This window comes from Schistocerca nitens, chromosome 1 (genome assembly GCF_023898315.1).
Source record: "Schistocerca nitens isolate TAMUIC-IGC-003100 chromosome 1, iqSchNite1.1, whole genome shotgun sequence".
NCBI classification, from domain to species: Eukaryota; Metazoa; Arthropoda; class Insecta; order Orthoptera; family Acrididae; genus Schistocerca; species Schistocerca nitens.
The window spans coordinates 652,781,837-652,804,336 of NC_064614.1; the positions used below are offsets into that span (position 1 = coordinate 652,781,837).

At 43.9% G+C, this 22,500-nt stretch overlaps 1 protein-coding gene across 1 annotated transcript in view; it reads left to right on the top strand.

The window, feature by feature from the left end:
* The window catches only part of LOC126192850 (calpain-9-like), a 68,009-nt gene that overhangs the window by 24,591 nt on the left and 20,918 nt on the right, over positions 1–22,500 (top strand). Inside the window, exons 3-4 of the mRNA XM_049932640.1 lie at positions 10,573–10,738; positions 16,972–17,083. Coding sequence (XP_049788597.1) covers positions 10,573–10,738; positions 16,972–17,083 — 278 coding nt within the window. The remainder of the gene's footprint in view (positions 1–10,572; positions 10,739–16,971; positions 17,084–22,500) is intronic.

Below are 22,500 nucleotides of genomic sequence, written 5' to 3' on the forward strand. Positions count from 1 at the left end.
TTACCGTCTTGTAAAGTCATCAGATAACCAAAACGAATTGCAAAATTATTTAGATAAGATATCTGTGTGGTGCTAAAAGTGGCAATTGACTCTGAATAAAGAAAAGTGTGAAGTTATTCAGATGAGTAGTAAAAGAAATTCGCTAAATTTCGATTACGCGATAAGGTACACAAATGTGAGGGCTGTAAATTCAACTAAATACTTAGCGATTACAATTATAAATACCCTAAATTGGAACGATCACATAGATAATGTTGTGGGTAGAGCCAACCAAAGACTGCGATTCATTGGCAGAACACATAGAAGGTGCAACAGGTCTACTAAAGAGACTGCTTACACCATGCTTGTCCGCCCTATTCTGGAGTATTGCTGTGCGGTGTGGGATCCGCATCAGATGGGACTGACGGATGACATCGAAAACGTTCAAAGAAGGGCAGCTTGTTTTGTAGGGGCGATAGTCCCACAGACATGATACGTGAATTGGAGTGGCAATCGTTAAAACAGAGGTGTTTTTCGTTGCGACGGGATCTTCTCATGAAATTTCAATCACCAGTTTTCTCCTCCGATTGCGAAAATATTCAGTTGGCAGCCACCTACATAGGGAGAAATGATCATTACGAGAAAATAAGAGAAATCAGGGCTCGCACATAAAAAATTAAGTTCTCTTTTTTCCCGCGCGCCGTTCGAGAGTGGAACGGTAGAGAGACAGCTTGAAGGTGGTTCATTGAACCCTCTGCCAGGCAATTTATTGTGAATAGCAATCACGTAGATGTATATGTAGAACGTTGCTTTCGAACAAGTGCGTGTTTTTTACGTACCTCTTTTTAGTACACAGGTGTTCATTTTAATTTGACACATCGAAATGTCTCGGAAACTACACATCGGATCAAAAAAGTTATTATTCCAGTTGGTCTGCCTCTGAGAGGGACAACCAACGCTACCACTCTCGACCCACCACCTCAGCTCGTGCGTTGTTGGCGTAGGGTAACTTTGGATTTCTTCAATGGAACCCCCGTTTTTTACTGCAGATTACGAGCCTACGGCGAAATGTACATACGAGTACATTTTGTCTGAAACAATTGTTTGTTACGTCATAGCTGGCGCTGCAGTCGGAGGAATAAGAATGGGTGCACAATCGCAATTTACGGATGCTACTCAATGGCCCTTCAATAACCAATGGCACATGGGACCCCACCTTCATGTTGCGAGCTTGGGACAGGCAAGCATTTCATAACTTCTAATTGGAAACCCCATTCACAACGATGTATTCCTTCCACATATCGAACAGGGCACTACTCGACGTGCCACCGTGGCCGCTGCTCGTGGCGAACGCTCCTCTACTTTTGCAAATGGAATAAGTGTTCAAACGTAGTACCGCCAACTTCAATACACTTAGTGATCCGCTTTTCAAATGCCCGCACGCAGGACAGAAGCACATCTGCGGGAATGTCAGCACAGGCATTTCTGATGCGACCGACCGTGTCTTCACGGCCTGTTGTCACTTGCTGGTGCGCCTTATCTTTTAAATATCTTCACAGAAAGACATCTGGTGACGTCAAATCCGGTGACCTAGCGGGCCAATTAATAGGGCCACAACTGCCGATCCACAGACCAGTGTAAACACGATGTAATACCTCCCGTGCTTCAGCTTCGTAATGCGCTGGGCAACCCCTCATGCTGGAACCGCATACATTGTCGACGTCCAGGGCAGCATCCTGCAGTAGTACAGGTCGTTACTGTTCCAAAAAACGTTCGATATTTGCATCCATTCAACGTGCCATAAACACGATACGGACCAATGAGTTTGTTCCCTGTGACGCCACATTGATGGTCAACTTACCGTTACCAGCAGGTATTGTCTACACTCCGGTAGTGCATGTTATGCCGGTTAACGCTACCATGGTTTGTGAATGTAGACTCATCGGAAAATAGCACCCTGGTAAAGAACGGGGGTCGTCTGCATTTGTTGAAGTGCACCTTCACAAAATACTATCCGGCTATGGAATCGGTGCCATGAAGTTCTTGACGCAATGATACGTGGTATGGATGATACTTATGACGACGCAATATTATTACTACTATCTAGGAACATACGGGAATCGCGGTGTAATTTCCAGGCGCTTATCCGTGGGTTGTGGTGCACTGCCGCTAGGACAGCTATTTTATTAGCTTCTCCAGTAACACGTCTGCTTCGTTTTCTTTTGCCAGTATGAACGCTGCCACCAGACATAAAGGCGTTCACAACCTTTTACAAAGAAAGAACTAGAACGAGTTTTCTCTGGAAACTGCTAGCCATAAAAGGCAACAGCAGCCTCAACCTTTCTCCTTCATTCTCCGTAAATCAGGATATTTCAGTTTTTTCTTCTGTGGTTGCAATATTCATGGTCTACTTGCACGTCTGTTCTCGAGATGATATGTAGGTGCTGCAAACACGGTGCAAGCACCGTAATGTTTAGAGCCGTTATCTGTTCTACGTCTGCGTGATACATGAGCTCCGGTCGCAGTGTACTGCCTGTTATGATACGCGGCCACAGTGGCACGTTGAGTAGTCTCCTGTTCGATATGTCGGAGGAATACAACGTTGTGAATGAATTTTCCAATTAGAAGTTATGAAATACTGGCATGTCGTACCCTCGCAACATGGAGATGGGTTCCACGTGCCACTGGATATTCAAGGGCCATTGAGTAGCAGGTCGCAAATTACTGTTGTGTACCCATTTCTATTCCTCTGATTACAGCGGCATCTGTGCCGAAACTAAGAGAATATTTCAGACAAAACGTACGTAGATTCTGCTGTCAAATCGTAATCTAAAATAAAAAAAAACGCGGGTTTCCATTAAAGATTTCAGAGCCACACCCTCGCCATCCAACCATGGGGCGGGGTGGCGGGTCAAGTATGGTATCATTAGATGTCCTCTTCCGAGCCATACAATTTGGAATTATAACTTTTTTTGATCCGTTGCGTGGTTTTAGAAATATTTCAGTGTTTTCAGTTAAAATGGAGAGCCTTTATATTATACGCGTATGTAAATAACACGTAATGCACTGAAGAGCCAAAGACACCAGTACACCTGCCTAAAATCGTGTAGAGCTCCCGCGAGCACGCAGAAGTGCCGCAACACGACGTGACATGGACTCGACTAATGTCTGAAGTAGTGTTCGAGGGAACTGACACCGTCAATCCTGCAGGGCTGTCCATAAATCCGTAAGAGTATGAGGGGATGGAGATTTCTTCTGAACAGCACGTTGCAGGGCATTCCAGATATGCTCAATAATGTTCATGCCTGGGGAGTTTGGTGGCCAGCGGAAATGTTTAATCTCAGGAGAGTGTTTCTGGAGCCACTCTGTAGCAATTCTGGAAGTCTGGGGTGTCGCGTTGTCCTACTGGAATTGCCGAAGTCGTCGAAATTCATAATGGACATGAATGGATGCGAGTGATCAGACAGGATGCTTAAGTACGTGTCACCTGTTACAGCCGTATCTAGACGTATCAGGATTCCCAATCACTTCAGCTGCACACGCCCCTCACCATTACATAGCCTCCACAAGCTTGAACATTCCCCTGATAACAGGTAGGGTCTATGGATTCATGAGGTTGGCTCCGTACCCGTGGACGTCCATCCGCTCGATACAATTTGAAACGAGACTCGTCCGACCAGACAACATGTTTCCACTCATCAACAGTCCAATTTCGGTGTTGACGGGTCCAGGCGACGCGTAAAGCTTTGTGTCGTGCAGTCATCAACGATATACGAGTGGGCCTTCGGCTCCGAAAGCCCATTTCGATGATATTTCGTTGAATGGTTCGCACGCTGACACTGGTTGATGGCTCAGCAATCAAACCTGCAGCAATTTGCGGAAGGGTTGCACTTCCGTCACGTGGAACGATTCTCTTCAGTCGTCGTTGCTCCCGTCCTCCCAGGATCTTTTTCCGCCCTCAGTGATGTCGGAGATTTTGTATTTTACCGGATTCGTGATATTCACGGTACATTCGTGAAATAGTCGTACGGGAAAATCTCCACTTCATCGTTGCCTCGGAGAGAGTCCCATCGCTAGTGTGCCAACTATAACACCACGTTCAAACTCATTTAAATCTTGATAACCTGCCATCGTAGGAGTATTAACCGAACTAACAACTGCGCCAGGCACTCGTTGTCTTATATAGGCGTTGCCGACCGCAGCGCCGTATTCTGCCTGCTTACATATCTCTGTATTTGAATACGCATGCCTACACCAGTTTCTTTGGCGCTTCAGTGTATATAATGGGGAAACATTATTACCAAAAATCTCTATAAGTTCTTCAGCGATATACTTGAAATGTTTACAGAATATTCTAATGAACATTCGGTTAGACATATATATGTGTATAAAGTTAAAGATTGTTGTTGTTGTGGTCTTCAGTCCTGAGACTGGATTGATGCAGCTCTCCATGCTACCCTATCCTGTGCAAGCTACTTCATCTCCCAGTACTTACTGCAACCTACATCCTTCTGAATCTGTTTAGTGTATTCATCTCTTGGTCTCCCTCAACGATTTTTACCCTCCACGCTGCCCTCCAATGCTAAATTTGTGATCCCTTGATGCCTCAGAACATGTCCTACCAACCGGTCCCATCTTTTTGTCAAGTTGTGCCACATACTCCTCTTCTCCCCAATTCTATTCAATACTTCATCATTAGTTATGTGATCTACCCATCTAATCTTCAGCATTCTTCTGTAACATTACATTTCGAAAGCTTCTATTCTCTTCTTGTCCAAACTATTTATCGTCCATGTTTCACTTCCATACATGGCTACACTCCATACAAATACTTTCAGAAACGACTTCCTGATATTTAAATCTATACTTGATGGTAACAAATTTCTCTTCTTCAAAAACGCTTTCCTTGCTTTTGCCAGTTTACATTTTATATCTTCTCTACTTCGACCATCATGTGTTATTTTGCTCCCCAAATAGCAAAACTCCTTTACTACTTTAAGTGTCTCATTTCCTAATCTAATTCCCTCAGCATCACCCGACTTAATTCGACTACATTCCATTATCCTCGTTTTGCTTTTGTTGATGTTCATCTTATATCCTCCTTTCAAGACACTGTCCATTTCGCTCAACTGGTCTTCCAAGTCCTTTGCTGTCTCTGATAGAATTACAATGTCATCGGCGAACCTCAAAGTTTTTATTTCTTCTCCATGGATTTTAATACCTACTCCGAATTTATCTTTTGTTTCCTTTACTGCTTGCTCAATATACAGATTGAATAACATCGGGGAAAGGCTACAACCCTGTCTCACACCTTTCCCAACCACTGCTTCCCTTTCATGCCCCTCCACTCTTATAACTGCCATCTGGTTTCTGTACAAATTGTAAATAGCCTTTCGCTCCCTGTATTTTACCCCTGCCACCTTTAGAATTTGAAAGAGAGTATTCCAGTCAACATTGTCAAAAGCTTTCTCTAAGCCTACAAATGCTAGAAACGTAGGTTTGCCTTTCCTTAATCTTTCTTCTAAGATAAGTCGTAGGGTCAGTATTGCCTCACGTGTTCCAATATTTCTACGGAATCCAAACTGATCTTCCCCGAGGTCGGCTTCTACCAGTTTTTCCATTCGTCTGTAAAGAATTCGCGTTAGTATTTTTCAGCTGTGATTTATTAAACTGATAGTTCGGTAATTTTCACATCTGCCAACACCTGCTTTCTTTGGGATTGGAATTATTATATTCTTCTTGAAGACTGAGGGTATTTCGCCTGTCTCATACATCTTGCTCACCAGATGGTAGAGTTTTGTCAGGACAGGCTCTCCCAAGGCCATCAGTAGTTCTAATGGAATGTTGTCTACTCCCGGGGCCTTGTTTCGACTCAGGTCTTTCAGTGCTCTGTCAAACTCTTCACGCAGTATCTTATCTCCCATTTCATCTTCATCTACAACCTCTTCCATTTCATAATATTGTCCTCAAGCACATCGCCATGTATAGACCCTCTATATACTCCTTCCACCTTTCTGCTTTCCCTTCTTTGCTTAGAACTGGGTTTCCATCTGAGCTCTTGATATTCATACAAGTGGCTCTCTTTTCTCCAAAGGTCTCTTTAATTTTCCTGTAGGCAGTATCTATCTTACCCCTAGTGAGATAAGCCTCTGCATCCTTACATTTGTCCTCTAGCCATCCCTGCTTAGCCATTTTGCACTTCCTGTCGATCTCATTTTATAGACGTCTGTATTCCTTTTTGCCTGCTTCATTTACTGCATTTTTATATTTTCTCCTTTCGTCAATTAAGTTCAATATTTCTTCTGTTACCCAAGGAGTTCTACTAGCAATCGTCTTTTTACCTACTTGATCCTCCGCTGCCTTCACTACTTCATCCCTCAGAGCTACCCATTCTTCTTCTACTGTACTTCTTTCCCCCATTCCTGTCCATTGTTCCCTTATGCTCTCCCTGAAACTCTGTACAACCTCTGGTTCTTTCAGTTTATCCAGGTCCCATCTCCTTAAATTCCCACCTTTTTGCAGTTTCTTCAGTTTTAATCTACAGTTCATAACCAATAGATTGTGGCCAGAGTCCACATCTGCCCCTGGAAATGTCTTACAATTTAAAACCTGGTTCCTAAATCTCTGTCTTACCATTATATAATCTATCTGATACCTTCTAGTATCTCCAGGATTCTTCCATGTATACAACCTTCTTTCATGATTCTTGAACCAAGTGTTAGCTATGATTACGTTATGCTCTGTGCAAAACTCTACCAGGCGGCTTCCTCTTTCATTTCTTTCCCCTAATCCATATTCACCTACTATGTTTCCTTCTCTCCCTTTTCCTACTCTCGAATTCCAGTCACCCATGGCCATTAAATTTTCGTCCCCCTTCACTACCGGAATAATTTCTTTTATCTCATCATACATTTCTTCAATTTCTTCATCAGCTGCAGAGCTAGTTGGCATATAAACTTGTACTACTGTAGTAGACGTGGGCTTCGTGTCTATCTTGGCCACAATAATGCGTTCACTATGCTGTTTGTAGTAGCTTACCCGCACTGCTACATTTTTATTCATTATTACACCTACTCCTGCATTGCCCCTATTTGATTTTGTGTTTATAACCCTGTATTCACCCGACCAAAAGCCTTGTTCCTCCTGCCACCGAACTTCACTAATTCCCATTATATCTAACTTTAACCTATCCATTTCCCTTTTTAAATTTTCTAATCTACCTGCCCGGTTAAGGGATCTGACATTCCACGCTCCGATCCGTAGAACGCCAGTTTTCTTTTTCCTGATAATGACGTCCTCTTGAGTAGTCCCCGCCCGGAGATCCGAATGGGGGACTATTTTACCTCCGGAATATTTTACCCAAGAGGACGCCATCATCATTTAATCATACAGTAAAGCTGCATGCCTACGGGAAAAATTACGGCTGTAGTTTCCCCTTGCTTTCAGCCGTTCGCAGTACCAGCACAGCAAGGCCGTTTTGGTTAATGTTACAAGGCCAGGTCAGTCAATCATCCAGACTGTTGCCCCTGCAACTACTGAAAAGGCTGCTGCCCCTCTTCAGGAACCACACGTTTGTCTGGCCTCTCAACAGGTACCCCTCCGTTGTGGTTGCACGTACGGTACGGCCATCTGTATCGCTGAGGCACGCAAGCCTCCCCACCAACGGCAAGGTCCATGGTTCATGGGGAAGTTAAAGATAGGCGGGGAGAAAGGACTTTATGTGGAATCAGTGGCGACTATGAAAATGTGTGGCGGACCGATATTTGATCCCTCGACCTCCTGCTTACTAGGCAGTGGCGTTAACCACTGCGTCACCCAGACACAGTGCTTATTCAGCTGCGCGGACTATCTCAGCATGCCTCTCTGCCGACCTACATTCCCGCCCCCATCTATTTCTTCCACACTCCCTAATTTGAGAGTCCCGCAGGAGGTCGAACGTAATTGTGCATCCGCAGTGGAGTGTTGAATGTATTTCCCATCAAGACACCCAGAGAAATCCCGACCACCAAATACGTTATGGCCATAGTATTTTGGTATAGAAACGACGAAGTACTGTCAGACCCTTCATCGACGACGTGGCGCATCGATGGACAATGAATCCATCACCTTCAATGCCGATGTACTTTTACGTTCCACCTCTTGTGGGAATCTCAAAGTAGCGAGCATGGAGTCCATGGACGGAGTGGCGCTAGGCAGGTGTGTGGATCAGCCAAGAAGTGTGCCGAGATAGTCCGCGCAGTTGCGATAAACACTGTGGCTGTATGGTGCAGTGATTAACGCAACTTCCTAGTAAGCAGAGTTCCCAGGTTCGAATCCCTTTCCGGCACACATTTTCACTCGTCGCCGCTAACGCCGCACAAAGTCCCAATGTAGCTGACGTCAATAGTTCCTACCCTTTCCTTTCCTTCCTTCCCTACACCTTCAATTACATAATATGTATCACAGATGCGGATTCAGCATGGTTCTGTTGTTTCGAACATGTCCAAAAGAACAAACTCCAGGCATTTATTTACTGAAACGAAACAAGGAGGACGAGCCTGGTTACTAGGAAGTCATGATGCAGGTTTTGTTTACTTTACTTGTCCACAAGGTGGCTCTGTTGTATCGTATTTACATTGTCCCATAAAAGAACTTGCTATGAATCAACGACAGACCCATTCATTACTTGGTGCTTTTCAGATACGTACAGTACAATACGATGTAGTACCGGCACAGCTGCAGAACTGACTGACATGCACCTTATGTGTGGGGAATTACGTTGGAATGCTCTCGCTGTTGGAAGGCTGTACACGGAAAGATTTCAAAAAAAAAAAAAAAAAAAAAAAAAAAAAAAAAAAAAAAAAAAAAAAAGGTTCAAATGGCTCTGAGGGCTATGGGATTTAACATCGGAGGTCAGCAGTCCCCTAGAACTTAGAACTATTTAAACCTAGCTAACCTAAGGACATCACACACATCCATGCCCGAGGCAGGATTCGAAGCTGTGACCGTAGCAGTCGCGCGGTTCCAGACTGAAGCGTCCAAAGCCGCTCGGCCACAGCGGCCGGCATTTCCCAAAACACATATTCCGTAACGACGAGTGTTTATTTCTCTCGATCGACGAATGCGGGAGACTGGTTCATTGGAAATAGGAAACGAGGGACCTGGCAACACGAGGATCACAGCAGAGATATTTGTCAGGGTGCGTCAGAATCTTGTTAGCCGATGTCATGCTTGCATTGAGGTTGATGGCCGTCGGTTTCAGCACATGTTGTAAGACACAGTTCAAATGGTACGTTCATTGTGTCAGTGATGGTATTTGCAGTTAACTGTAACTACTGTAAATAAAGAAATACACAGTAATGTGATTTTATTCCCGTTATCTCTTTAAGCTGGCTTGTCCGACCTCACCTTCCCTACCTCAACCGAGCGAGGTGGCGCAGTGGTTAGCACACTGGACTCGCATTCGGGAGGACGACGGTTCAATCCCGTCTCCAGCCATCCTGATTTAGGTTTTCCGTGATTTCCCTAAATCGTTTCTGGCAAATGCCGGGATGGTTCCTTTGAAAGGGCACGGCCGATTTCCTTCCCAATCCTTCCCTAAACCGAGCTTGCGCTCCGTCTCTAATGACCTCGTTGTCGACGGGACGTTAAACACTAACCACCACCACCACCACCACCACCTACCTCAAATTGTTCAGTGGAGCACCCTCTGTGTCCTGTTAGACTTTTGTACGATCGTACGGAAATGCCCTATATATAATAGTGAAACATCGTTAGCAAAGAGGAAAGCTGTTCAGTGGAGCGCCGTCTGTGTCCTGTTAAATTTTTACACGATCTTACGGAAACGCCCTGTATATAATAGGGAAACGTTGTTAGCAAACAGGAAAGCTGTATTTATGGCTTATCTGCTTATTATTAGAATACTACTAAGAAATCTGAATATGCAATAGATGTGAAACAATGAACAAAGTTCAATATCAGGGGTGGTGTGGAGGAGAGGAAATGGACAGAGAAAGGGGGCGGGAGAGGATGGAGAGAGAGGGAGAGGAGGAGATGGACATAAAAAGGGGAGGAAGTAATGGGTAAAGAGAAGGGAGAGGGGGCAGGAGGAGATGGAGAGAGAGGAGGGAGGAGAAGGTGGAAAGAGAAAGGGGGCGGAGGCAATGGACAGAGAGAGGGAAAAGCAGGAGGAGATGGACAGAGAACAGGGAGGGAGAGAAGTAAATTAGGACGTACATCCAATTACCACATATATTAGAAAGGTGTGTTTTCTGTTTTCTTTGTTTTCCATTTAATGAGACTGAAGTAAAGCAACGGCTGCCGGGAACACCTAGCCTTGAATAAAAATGTCTAGAAGAACAAAGGTCAGTATGGCCCTCACACATGGGGCGAAAGTCTAAGCATGTTACCATGTGTGTACGTGTATGTATTTGCGAGTGTGTGCGTTTGTGAGTATTGTGGTCACTATATTTTTTATGGTGCTTACCTGATAAACTCGTTTCACCTTTTTGGTTCTTCTGAATATTGTTGTTCAGTTTTGTAATGGGTGTCTCCTGGAAACACAATAGCCTAGACGTGGCGTGACGCCCCAGAAACAGATTAGTGTGTGGGTAGGGACGGGCGCTGGCAGCTGCTGGACGAGGAGACGCGGCGCCAGATGGGCGCCCTGCAGCCGGCGCCGGACGGCGAGTTCTGGATGGAGTTCTCCGACTTCCAGCGACACTTCTCCGAGATCACCGTCGCCACGCTCGTGCCCGACCTCGACTGCGACGCCGACGGCGCCGACGCCGCCACCAGCAACGGCAACAGCAACAGCGCTGCCGACAGGAGCCGCCGCTACGTCAGTATCACTCCCTCCTTCACTAATCAGCCGAAACATTCATGACTGCTTGCTTAGTACCGTGTTCGTCCATCTTCGGATAATAAGGGAGCAGCGATTCTGCTTGGCGTGGTTTCGACAAGTCCTTGGTAGGTTTGCGGAGGTAAGAGGTACTAGATGATTATGCACGCGTCACACAATTCCAGTAAATTATGGGTCAGTGGTTTCTGCGCGCGGAGGAGATGAGTTCCCTCGGGTTCAAATCAGGTGAATTTGGTGACCAGGACATCAACGAGAATTCACTCTCACACTCCTATATAGTACGTTTCGGAGCTTGTGACACGGACATTTATCCTGCTCGAAGATTCCATCGCCATCGGGGAACACGAGCATTAAGGGATGCAGGTGGTCTGCAATAACATTTACGTAGACCCCAGCTGTCATGGTGCCTTCGATTACAATCACAGATTCTTGGAGGCCCATGTGAATCTCCCTCATAAGAATATACCGCCTCCTCAGCCTCCTCCCCCCTCCCCCCCTCCCCACACTGACGCGGTGCATGTCTCGAGCAACTGAACACTACCAACGTCCTGGTGTAACATGAAACGTGATTCATTTTATCAGGCTATACATTTCCACTGATCCACAGTCCAATCTCGATGCTGCCATGCCGGCTGCAACCGTAATTGACACTGCTGTTAGATCAACAGAGGGACATACAGCGGGCGTCTCCTGCAGGTCCCCGTGTTCCAGTGTTACCAGACCGGTATGTTCTGAAACACTTGCGCCTGCACCAGCGTTGTATCGCGTCGTCAGATATGCTACAGTTCGCTTCCTGTCCTGATTTATAGAGCGGGCAATCTTCCAACCTCCACTCACCTGCTCGTAGTTTCACTGTGCTTCAGCCGCTTTCCATAGGCTCTCACGACAGCAGCACGCGAACGGGCAATCAGCTTCGCCGTTTCCTACAGGCTTTTTCTCCTTTTTTCTGCCCTTGGTCAGTGTCAGCTGTTGTGGTTGTTCTGGTCTTCAGTCCGAAGACTGGTTTGATGCAGCTGACCATGTGAGCTCTAATTAATGCAACCCGTATCCTTCTGAAACTGCTTTCTGTATTCATCCATTGGTATCCCTCTATGATTTTTACCCCTCACACCTCCCTCCAATATTAGATTGGTGATGTATAAAAAGCATGATTGACCATCAGCCGATTATTTTAAAACCCAAATATCGACCGGTTACAGTCATGGACCATCTTCACGGATAAGGGTTTAAATGGTTTAATCCATAACATTACATTTGTGATTGACTAAATAATGTATAGAGCATGAATATCAGTATAGGACAAAGGACGTTTAGAAGCAATCTTAATAATAACATGTGTATACAGAGCTGCTCTGTGAATTACGAGCTGCCTTTAGTACAGGATACATTTTGTCGCTTGACTGAAAACCTGCCCACTTGGGTACACTTACGACCTGACGGGTGGTATTCCACCTAGGTAAAGGCGCACAGTCCAGGCTGACAGTACCTAGCACCAACAACAAATCTGGTACGGTTCTTAACTCCACACGACAAACAGAAGGAAGCTGAATGAGACAAGACAAGAAGGAAACCGCCCTCCACTAAGAAAAAAAAAAAAAAAAGACTGACTTCCCGAATAAAGGCTGAAACGACTGGAAGAATCAGCACCCCACGCTCACACATAGCCATAGACTTCAGGCCTCTATTTACAGTCGTAGCGCTGAGTGAAATACTGATAATGGTGAGTGCTCACTTCTATTCTGTATTGTGTAAATTAAAAAGCTGTCTTTTCAGTATCTGCTCATTAGTTACGCAATCTACCGATCTAATCTCTTCTGCAGTACTACATTTCAGAACTGTTGGTCTGTGGATTTCCCCATTCGTTGCTATTAAGACTCTTAATCCCTTAATACTTGAATAAATTTCAATTGAAAGAAAAAAATCGAAAATCATACTTTGTAACCACTAATGGAGTACATAAGGTCAAATCTAAGACATGCTACACTTGTCAGATATAATCGGGTTTTCGTATATTTGCGACAACAGGCATTTGGGACCAGTTTACGTAGACTTTCCCCGCGTAATAACTGATGATGCTTTCTTGGGTCTGCAGTTGGATAATGTAGCCATCTTGACACAACATTTCAACGGACAAACTACCCGCCATCTTGAAGTGAGTATGCTGATGCACAATCTCGCCGGAACTGTTCCGCACCTGAAAAAGGAGGCCAGATGCTTCGTTGAAATATTGCGTCAATATGACTACATTATCCGGCTGCATACCCGAGGAGAGTATCATCAGTCATTTGAGACATGTAACACAACATTTGGTAGGGTAAAAGATTTTTATTTAACGTTCTGATGATACTTTGCTACTCCGGATTGGAATTCTAGCAGAACATTTTGAAACTGTCAGGTGGTGCTCGAGAATTCAAACGTCCATTTCCAATTCGTGGAGCGTAAACCGTCGGGGGCCCATCGCTAGTAAAATAAAGGCTTCAGGGGATTGCCAGTTTATTAGAATGTTCACATCTCAATAAAAGTGAAATTTATCATTCAACACAGTGTTGAGGCCGTATGTTCATATGAATCATTCGAAAGGTGTAATAAATTATATATACCTAAATAATGAATGAAATTGTTCATTGAAACATTCTTGTGCTACAAATAAATATTCTGGTGCTACAAATCGACGGAAATATTTACTTTCACTTCAATTGATTTCATCTTTTGCATGTGTCCATAAAGGTACACAAACGCCTTATCGTGCGTATTTTACGCAAACGGTATTTTCGAATTCAGTTGCACGTGTAACTATTTTATTACATCAAAGTGTGAATTATCTCAGATGAAAGAATTATAAAAAGAAATTATTTTCAGAACTGATCGTACTTCTGTATGTAGCTGTAATTCTCCAAAAAATGATGCTTACTTCCCGTGCGTGAGTCATGAACAAAGGCGCTTATAGCAATCGCTCTAGAAGTACTCGAAACACTCAGGAAATGGCAGAGGCGTTGTTGGTTCGTGTAGAATCTTCATTTACATCAATTGGCGTTTAAAAACAGTCAACCTTCCATTTACTGGCGTCGTATCTGTATGACGCCAATTCGTGACACATGGCAATAAGGGGTCAAATCAGTTGTGAAACAATTCTTCTCAAATTTTTTGACGAATGCTGTTAAAATGATACATTTCTCGTAGTTGCAATTTCTTGGATGTTATGCAAAGCGGTGTAGTTGGCTCTGAGCACTATGGGACTTAACATCTGAGGTCATCAGTCCCCTAGAACTTAGAACTACTTAAATCTAACTAACCTAAGGACATCACACACATCCATGCCCGAGGCAGGATTCGAACCTGCGACCGTAGCGGTCGCTCGGTTCCAGACTGAAGCGCCTAGAACTGCTCGGCCACACCGGCCGGCTAAAGCGGTGTAGTAAGTACAGTTGTAAACAAATCATTAACATATTATATATCTCATCATTATTAATATTATTATTATTATTACCATTATTATTAGAATCGTAGACATCTGTGGCACGTTAAAACTGTCTTGCAAGACGAGTGGCTGAATGTTTTGCTTTTTCCTAAGTTGGGTGTCACCTTAACAATTGGAACATTAAGGACGTTCTAGCCACAAAATCTTCGAAATGAGGGAAAATGTACGCTAGGGGTGAGGGGACGAGAGGGCATGGACTTTATTTAGTATGAGTCCCAAGACTCATTTGAAGTAATTTAACGAAACACAGACAACTCAAAATGAAACAGCCGAACGTCTTTTTGAAGTCTGCTGCTTCCACAGCTTTTGTACACTGACGAGCCAAAACATTATAACCATAACAGCTTGTTTGTCCACCTTTGGAACTAAATACAACTCTTATTTCGCATATCAGTGATCCGACAGTTTGTTGATAGGTTTTTAGAGGTATATAGCATTAGGTGTCTACCCACAGGTCATGTAATTTGTGTAAATAACGGGCCAGCCAATTCGATACATTTCTGCCAACGATGAACAAGTTTTCGGAAGTCGTCGCGGAAGAAGTCGACACTATGTTTCCTCAATCACAGTCTCACAGTTCTGTCAGCATCTTCATTAGAAGCATAATAATGTCTCCGCAGATCGTCTTTCATCATCGCTAACAGGAGGAAGTCAGACGGTGCTAAATCTGGACTGTATGGAGGATGCCGTACGTTAGTGAGATCCAGACTTTGAAGTTCTGCTGTAGTGGCACGGGAAGTGTGTGTTTTGGCATCGTCATGTTGCAGGAAAACATTTCCCTCTTCCTTTCGGACCCTTGTTTGCCGTGCTTGCAATTTCTATCTGTGTGATACGACGATCGTCCTGAATCAATCTGTCAACATTTTGTTTCCGAAACTCGGACGTTCAACTCTTTGTTTGTCACGCAGGTCAGATCTTCTCGCCCCAATATCTTTAAACTTACTCGCCGAACGACGTACAGTACTCTCATCAACACAGTCACCATAGACTGCTTTCATTCGCTGATGAATCTCCTTTGAGGTGACACCATCTGCTGTCAAGAATTCAATGACTGCACGTTGCGTACATCGCATTGACCGACCGTCTGCGCAGGGTTCCATACTTTACAGAGTAACAACACAAACGTTCAATGCTAAGGCTTCCCGGCAACTGGAGCTGTAGAGAAGAGGCTACGGAACAAGCCAGTACCTGCCGCATACCAATGCTCACAGTGCTTTTCAGTCAACCCTCGTATAAAGTTGAAATTTATGTTACATACTGAAGTTTACGTTCCCTTGGCGGTGTAAAAAAATTGGAGCTTCTAAGTCAGAGTAATCAAAACATACGGCCATTCATGTGACATATTTTGATACTCGCAAACTCATTCATCAAAATCTATAGGGTGCTTCCAGTTGGCCTACAATCATGAAATTTGGCAAAAAGCAAGGTTTCATAGTACGCCTAAAGAAAAAAAATCCGAAATTGTTAATTTTTATTCTCTCGCAAGAAAAAAACATTTTTTGTCATTTATTATCCGATTGTCTTGCTGTCTGTCCTTCTGTTAAGGTCACTTTTTCTCAGGAATGGGTGGACGTTTCAAGATGAAACTTATGTCACATACAGTGAGCTATGACTTCTTTGTAGTGAAAAACACTGAAACTTTTAAATCACTGCAATCTTAAGATTTGTCACACCTTTTGATACTCTCAAACTCAGTCATCAAAACCTATAGGGTACTTCACACTTATCCATAATCATGCAATTTGGCAAAAAAACAAGGTTTCGCAATTCAGGCAAAGGAAAAATATTCACGAAGGGCTAATTTTTAATTATTTCAGATGGAAAAATATTTTTCATAATTTATTGTTCGAAAGTTCTCGGAAATTCTTGGATTTCCCAGCGCCAAAGTCTTGCCAGCATCAATGTCAATAACAGGCAAAAATCGTCGAGATTCTTGGTTCCTGGAATGGATGAAGCGTATGTATATGTAATTAAGTTTGTACAGAACCCTCAGAGCTGAGTCTTACTCGCATCTGGCCAAGTTTTTGAAAACTGCTGTACTCCTATTCCTTGTGCAGCCATTGTTACCACCCTTTTCTTTGAAACATTGCTTAGAATCTTGGCTCTCTATAGTAGGATGTACCGATCTGTCTTCGTCATATGTGGTACCTTTATTCAAGGTGATTCTTTGCCCCTACCTGTGGTTTATGCAACCAGCATTGTCTTCAAATACCTACGCAAGATTTTCATTTTCTTTCCCTTGGTACGTCCAAACTATTAGTCCTACAACAGAAATGAACAGATCCTTTTTGTAGAAAATTTAATGTAGTTAAATTCTGTACTGCGATACATTTTCACCAGAGGCCGTAGTTTCCGAACAAACCTACAAAAGTAAACTTCAAGAGCGTTTCTTTTGAACAGCTCGAAAACTGAGGCCCCCAGCGCAAATGTATCCCAGTACAAAATTTACATTACACTACATTAAACTTCCTACGAAAAGGTTCCATTCATTTATTCTGTAAGGGTAATAATTTATGCTAACCGAGCGAGAGAATATGAAAATGCCGGATGTGTTTTTTGAAGGCGTTGCAGGTTGCATAGAAACCACAGGTAGGAGCAGCTGGAAGCCCTGCGTATACGCTCTAGCCCAGAGCCGCTGCCAGACGCCATGAAGCGTTGCGCTCCCTGTGTGCAGGTGGAGGTGTGCCACGGGGAATGGGTGGCGGGGCGCAGTGCAGGCGGCTGCCGCAACGACATCAGCAAGTTCACTACCAACCCGCAGTTCCTGCTCACGCTCACCACCTCCGGTAAGAAACCCACTAAACCCTTACTACGACTTACACGTCCACTACCGATCCCAGATTCGCTAATAGTAACTATCACAGGTGCATTTTGATGCAGACATTCGAGATTCCCTCTGTATGTACGTTCTCACCCTCCACACTATAACTGCTAGCGACGTACGTATCTGTGAATAACCTGCATGCCTCTAGTGTTAATGACAGTGTTTACAGTTTATCTTGACCACCGCAAATAACTTTTCGTACAGAAGCAAAATAAACAGTGTATCAAGCAAAAATTCTTTACCTACCAGGAGGACAATAACCAGTATGACGGCTTTCTCATAACTTTGTTCATTACGAAAGTTGTTCAACTGTACGTCTTTTTTTTTAAATAGTACCCTAGATTTTTTACACTACTGCCCGCTAAAACTGCTACACCAAGAAGAAATGCAGATGATAAACGGGTATTCATTGGACAAATATATTATGCATGAACTGACATGTGCTTACATTTTCACGCAGTTTGGGTGCACAAGTTCTGAGAAGTCGGTACCCAGAACAACCATCTCTGGCCGTAATAACGGCCTTGATACGCCTGGGCATTGAGCCAAACAGAGCTTGGTTCAAATGGGTCTGAGCACTATGGGACTTAACATCTGTGGTCTTCAGTCCCCTAGAACTTAGAACTACTTAAACCTAACTAACCTAAGGACATCACACACATCCATGCCCGAGGCAGGATTCGAACCTGCGACCGTAGCAGTCGCGCGGTTCCGGACTGCGCGCCTAGAACCGCTAGACCACCCCGGCCGGCAAACAGAGCTTGGATGGCGTGTACAGGTACAGCTGCCCATGCAGCTTCGACACGATACCACAGTTCATCAAGAGTAGTGACTGTCGTATTGTGACGAGCCAGTTGCTCGGCCACTATTAATCAGACGTTTTCAATTGGTGATAGATCTGGAGAATGTGCTGGACAGGGCAGCAATCGAACATTTTCTGTATCCAGAAAGGCCCGTACAGGACCTGCAACATGCGGTCATGCATTATCCTGCTCAAATGTAGGGTTTCGCAGGGATCGAATGAAGGGTAGAGCCACGGGTCGTAACACATCTGAAATGTAACGTCCACTGTTCAAAGTGCCGTCAGTGCGAATAAGAGGTGGCCGAGACGTGTAACCAATGGCACCCAGTACCATCACGCCGGGTGATACGCCAGTATGGCGATGAAGAATACACGCTTCCAATGTGCGTTCACCGCGATGTCGCCAAACACGGATGCGACCATCATGATGCTGTAAACAGAACCTGGATTCATCCGAAAAACTGACGTTTTGCCATTCGTGCACCCAGGTTCGTCGTTGAGTACACCATCGCAGGCGCTCCTGTCTGTGATGCAGCGTCAAGGGTAACTGCCGCCATGGTCTCCGAGCTGATAGTCCATGCTGCTGCAAACGTCGTCGAACTGTTCGTGCAGATGGTTGTTGTCTTGCAAACGTCCCCATCTGTTGACTCGTGGATCGAGACATGGCTGCACGATCCGTTACAGCCATGCGGATAAGATACCTGTCATCTCGACTGCTAGTGATAGGAGGCCGTTGGGATCCAGCACGGCGTTCCGTATTACCCTCCTGTACCCACTGATTCCATATTCTGCTAACAGTCATTGGATCTCGACTAACGCGAGCAGCAGTGTCGCGATACGATAAACCGCAATCGCGATAGGCTACTATCCTACCTTTATCAAAGTCGGAAACGTGAGGGTACGCATTTCTCCTCCTTTCACCAGGCATCACAACAACGTTTCACCAGGCAACGCCGGTCAACTGCTGTTTGTGTATGAGAAATCGGTTGGAAACTTTCCTTATGTCAGCACGTTGCAGATGTCGCCAACGGCGTCAACCTTGTGTGAATGCTCTGAAAAGCTAATCATTTGCATATCACAGCATATTCTTCCTGTCGTTATTTTTCGCGTCTGTAGCACGTCAGCTTCGTGGTGTAGTATTTTTAATGGCCAGTAGTGTAGTTCGATAATCCACTTTCTCTCCTCAAGACCTATGGAAAAATGTCTTATCACAGTGTACGTTTGCGTGAACACCCTGTTATTAAAAACGTAACAAACATTGACGTTGACTCTCCTGTACTAGCTTGTGGAGCAAGCACCTGGAGTAACGTAACTCGACCTCTTGCTAGAGTTGACACTAAACAAATGAAAACAGAGGAAAATGCACACCGGTCATTTAATCAACCATCTTCAGTTGAAGGAAGGTAAAAGCACTACAGTGCTGTGTTTCATGCACTCGTGTTGTAAATAAGAAAACATTACTGCTACTCGTATTATTGTTCTACTAACAAACTCTCCTTAGATGAGTAGCATTACGACGTTTTTCTTTTGCTTTCAATTTGCCACTTTTCACATATTATTATCTGCGTGGTGCAGAATACTACCACGACATTCACAATATGTTCTGTTACTTTCTATAATATAATCAGCCCTTCAGCACACCAGAAAATACTTGTCACAGGCATTGCGGCAGATGATTCCGATTTCACCTTTTTTGGTGGGGCCATCAGCTTCCATTCATTGCTTGGATTTCTGTGCCTTTCCTATCTATAAATGGTGCATCGACAGTAATTGAGCGACACATAATATCAATTGTACTCTTTCTAAAGCTGTCAGAAATTGTTGCAAAATTTGTTATCACATTTTCTCTTGGCCAACGTTAAACAATGCAGTATTCAAGTTCCACGAAACTTTCTCGTAGTTAATTCTCCGTGTAAAACTTGTCATTCCTTCTTCTAACATGCTTATGACATCACCCGTTTCATGCAAATTTAATTTACCATTTGTCCCATAGCAAATTGTGCACTTTTTCGATGTTTTCATTTGTGGTGGCCGTTTAGGGACTTCCTTCCATGAATCATCGTCAATACCTTTTGTGTAACATGTACCAATACAATGGAAAAACCTTGAAATCGACGCGATATTTGTGCTAGTCTGAGAACTTCTTATCCTGTTATCGTAATCATTACGAGAAAAATGTAAAAGTATTCTATTGTTCAAGTGAAGGAATCGCGTTGTTCCACTACGGTATAATATGACTAATAGCAGTAGAGTAATGAACTGATACATCGGTTTAGAAACAATATTTCTGCCCAAGTATGTTTATTAGTTGACATAACCCCCAGTTCTGAGGCATAAAACTGGAGGTAATATCTGTCACTGTCTTGAAACTTCCTGGCAAATTAAAGCTGTGTGCTGGACCGAGACCCGAACTCGGGACCTTTGCCTTCCGTGGGCAAGTGCTCTACCAACTGAGCTACCTAAGCACGACTCACGCCCCGTCCTCACAGCTTTACTTCCGCCAAAACCTCGCCTCCTACCTTCGAAACTTTACAGAAGCTCTCCTGCGAAGGTCCCGAGTTCGAGTCTCGGTCCGGCACACAGTTTTAATCTGCCAGGAAGTTTCATATTAGCGCACACTCCGCTGCAGAGTGAAAATCTCATTCTGTCATTGTCTTACTGCTACAGGTTTATAGTTCAAGAGTACCGTTTTATTCAGGAGACTCACTGATAGTTTGAAAAGTGACCTCTGAATTTTTAAAATTCGATTTTATGAACTCATTCACATGGGAAGATCGTTTGACCCTCGCACAGTCTCCCGTATGGAGGACATAGTAGTAGGAATCTCTGGCGTAGTGAACCAACTGAGAGGATTGAAAACAAATAACTCCTCTGTTCGGATGGTATTCCAAATCAGTTTTATACAGAGTACTCTTCAGCATTGGCCCTTTTGCAGTTGTCGCGAATATCTCGCCCAGCGCAAATCCCAAGCGACTAGAAAGGTGACTCCTTATATGTTTGTTGTGGTCTTCAGTCCTGAGACTGGTTTGATGCAGCTCTCCATGCTACTCTATCCTGTGCAAGATTCTTCATCTCCCAGTACCTACTGCAACCTACATCCTTCTGAATCTGCTTAGTGTATCCATCTCTTGGTCTCCCTCTACGATTTTTACCCTCCACGCTGCCCTCCAATGCTAAATTTGTGATCCCTTGATGCCTCAGAACATGTCCTACCAACCGATCCCTTCTTCTAGTCAAGTTGTGCCACAAACTCCTCTTCTCCCCAATCCTATTCAATACCTCCTCATTAGTTACGTGATCTACCCACCTTATCTTCAGCATTCTTCTGTAGCACCACATTTCGAAAGCTTCTATTCTCTTCTTGTCCAAACTGGTTATCGTTCATGTTTCACTTCCATACATGGCTACACTCCATACAAATACTTTCAGAAATGACTTCCTGATACTTAAATCTATACTCGATGTTAACAAATTTCTCTTCTTCAGAAACGCTTTCCTTGCCATTGCCAGTCTACATTTTATATCTTCTCTACTTCGACCATCATGTGTTATTTTGCTCCCCAAATAGCAAAACTCCTTTACCACTTTAAGTGACTCATTTCTAATCTAATTCCCTCAGCATCACCCGACTTAATTCGACTACATTCCATTATCCTTGTTTTGCTTTTGTTGATGTACATCTTATACCCTCCTTTCATGACACTGTCCATCCCGTTCAACTGCTCTTCCAAGTCCTTTGCTGTCTCTGACAGAATTACAATGTCATCGGCGAACCTCAAAGTTTTTATTTCTTCTCCATGGATTTTAATGCCTACTCCGAATTTTTCTTTTCTTTCCTTCAGTGCTTGCTCAATATACAGATTGAATAACATAGGGGATAGGCTACAACCCTGTCTCACTCCCTTCCCAACCACTGCTTCCCTTTCGTGCCCCTCCACTCTTATAACTGCCATCTTGTTTCTATACAAATTGTAAATAGCCTTTCGCTCCCTGTATTTTACCCCTGCCACCTTCAGAATTTGAAAGAGAGTATTCCAGTCAACATTGTCAAAAGCTTTCTCTAAGTCTACAAATGCTAGAAACGTAGGTTTGCCTTTCCTTAATCTAGCTTCTAAGATAAGTCGTAGGGTCAGTATTGCCTCACGTGTTCCGATATTTCTACGGAATCCAAACCAGTTTTTCCATTCCTCTGTAGAGAATACGCGTTAGTATTTTGCATCCGTGACTTATTAAACAGATTTTTCGGTAATTTTCACATCTGTCAGCACATGCTTTCTTTGGGATCTGAATTATTATATTCTTCTTGAAGTCTGAGGGTATTTCGCCTGTCTCATACATCTTGCTCACCAGATGGTAGAGTTTTGTCAGGACTGGCTCTCCCAAGGCCGTCAGTAGTTCTAATGGAATGTTGTCTACTCCCGGTGCCTTGTTTCGACTTAGGTCTTCCAGTGCTCTGTCAATTTTTTCACGCAGTAGCGTATCTCCCATTTCACCTTCGCCTACGTCGTCTTCCATTTCCATAATATCGAGTACATTGCCCATGTAGAGACCCTCTGTATATCATTCCACCTTTCTGC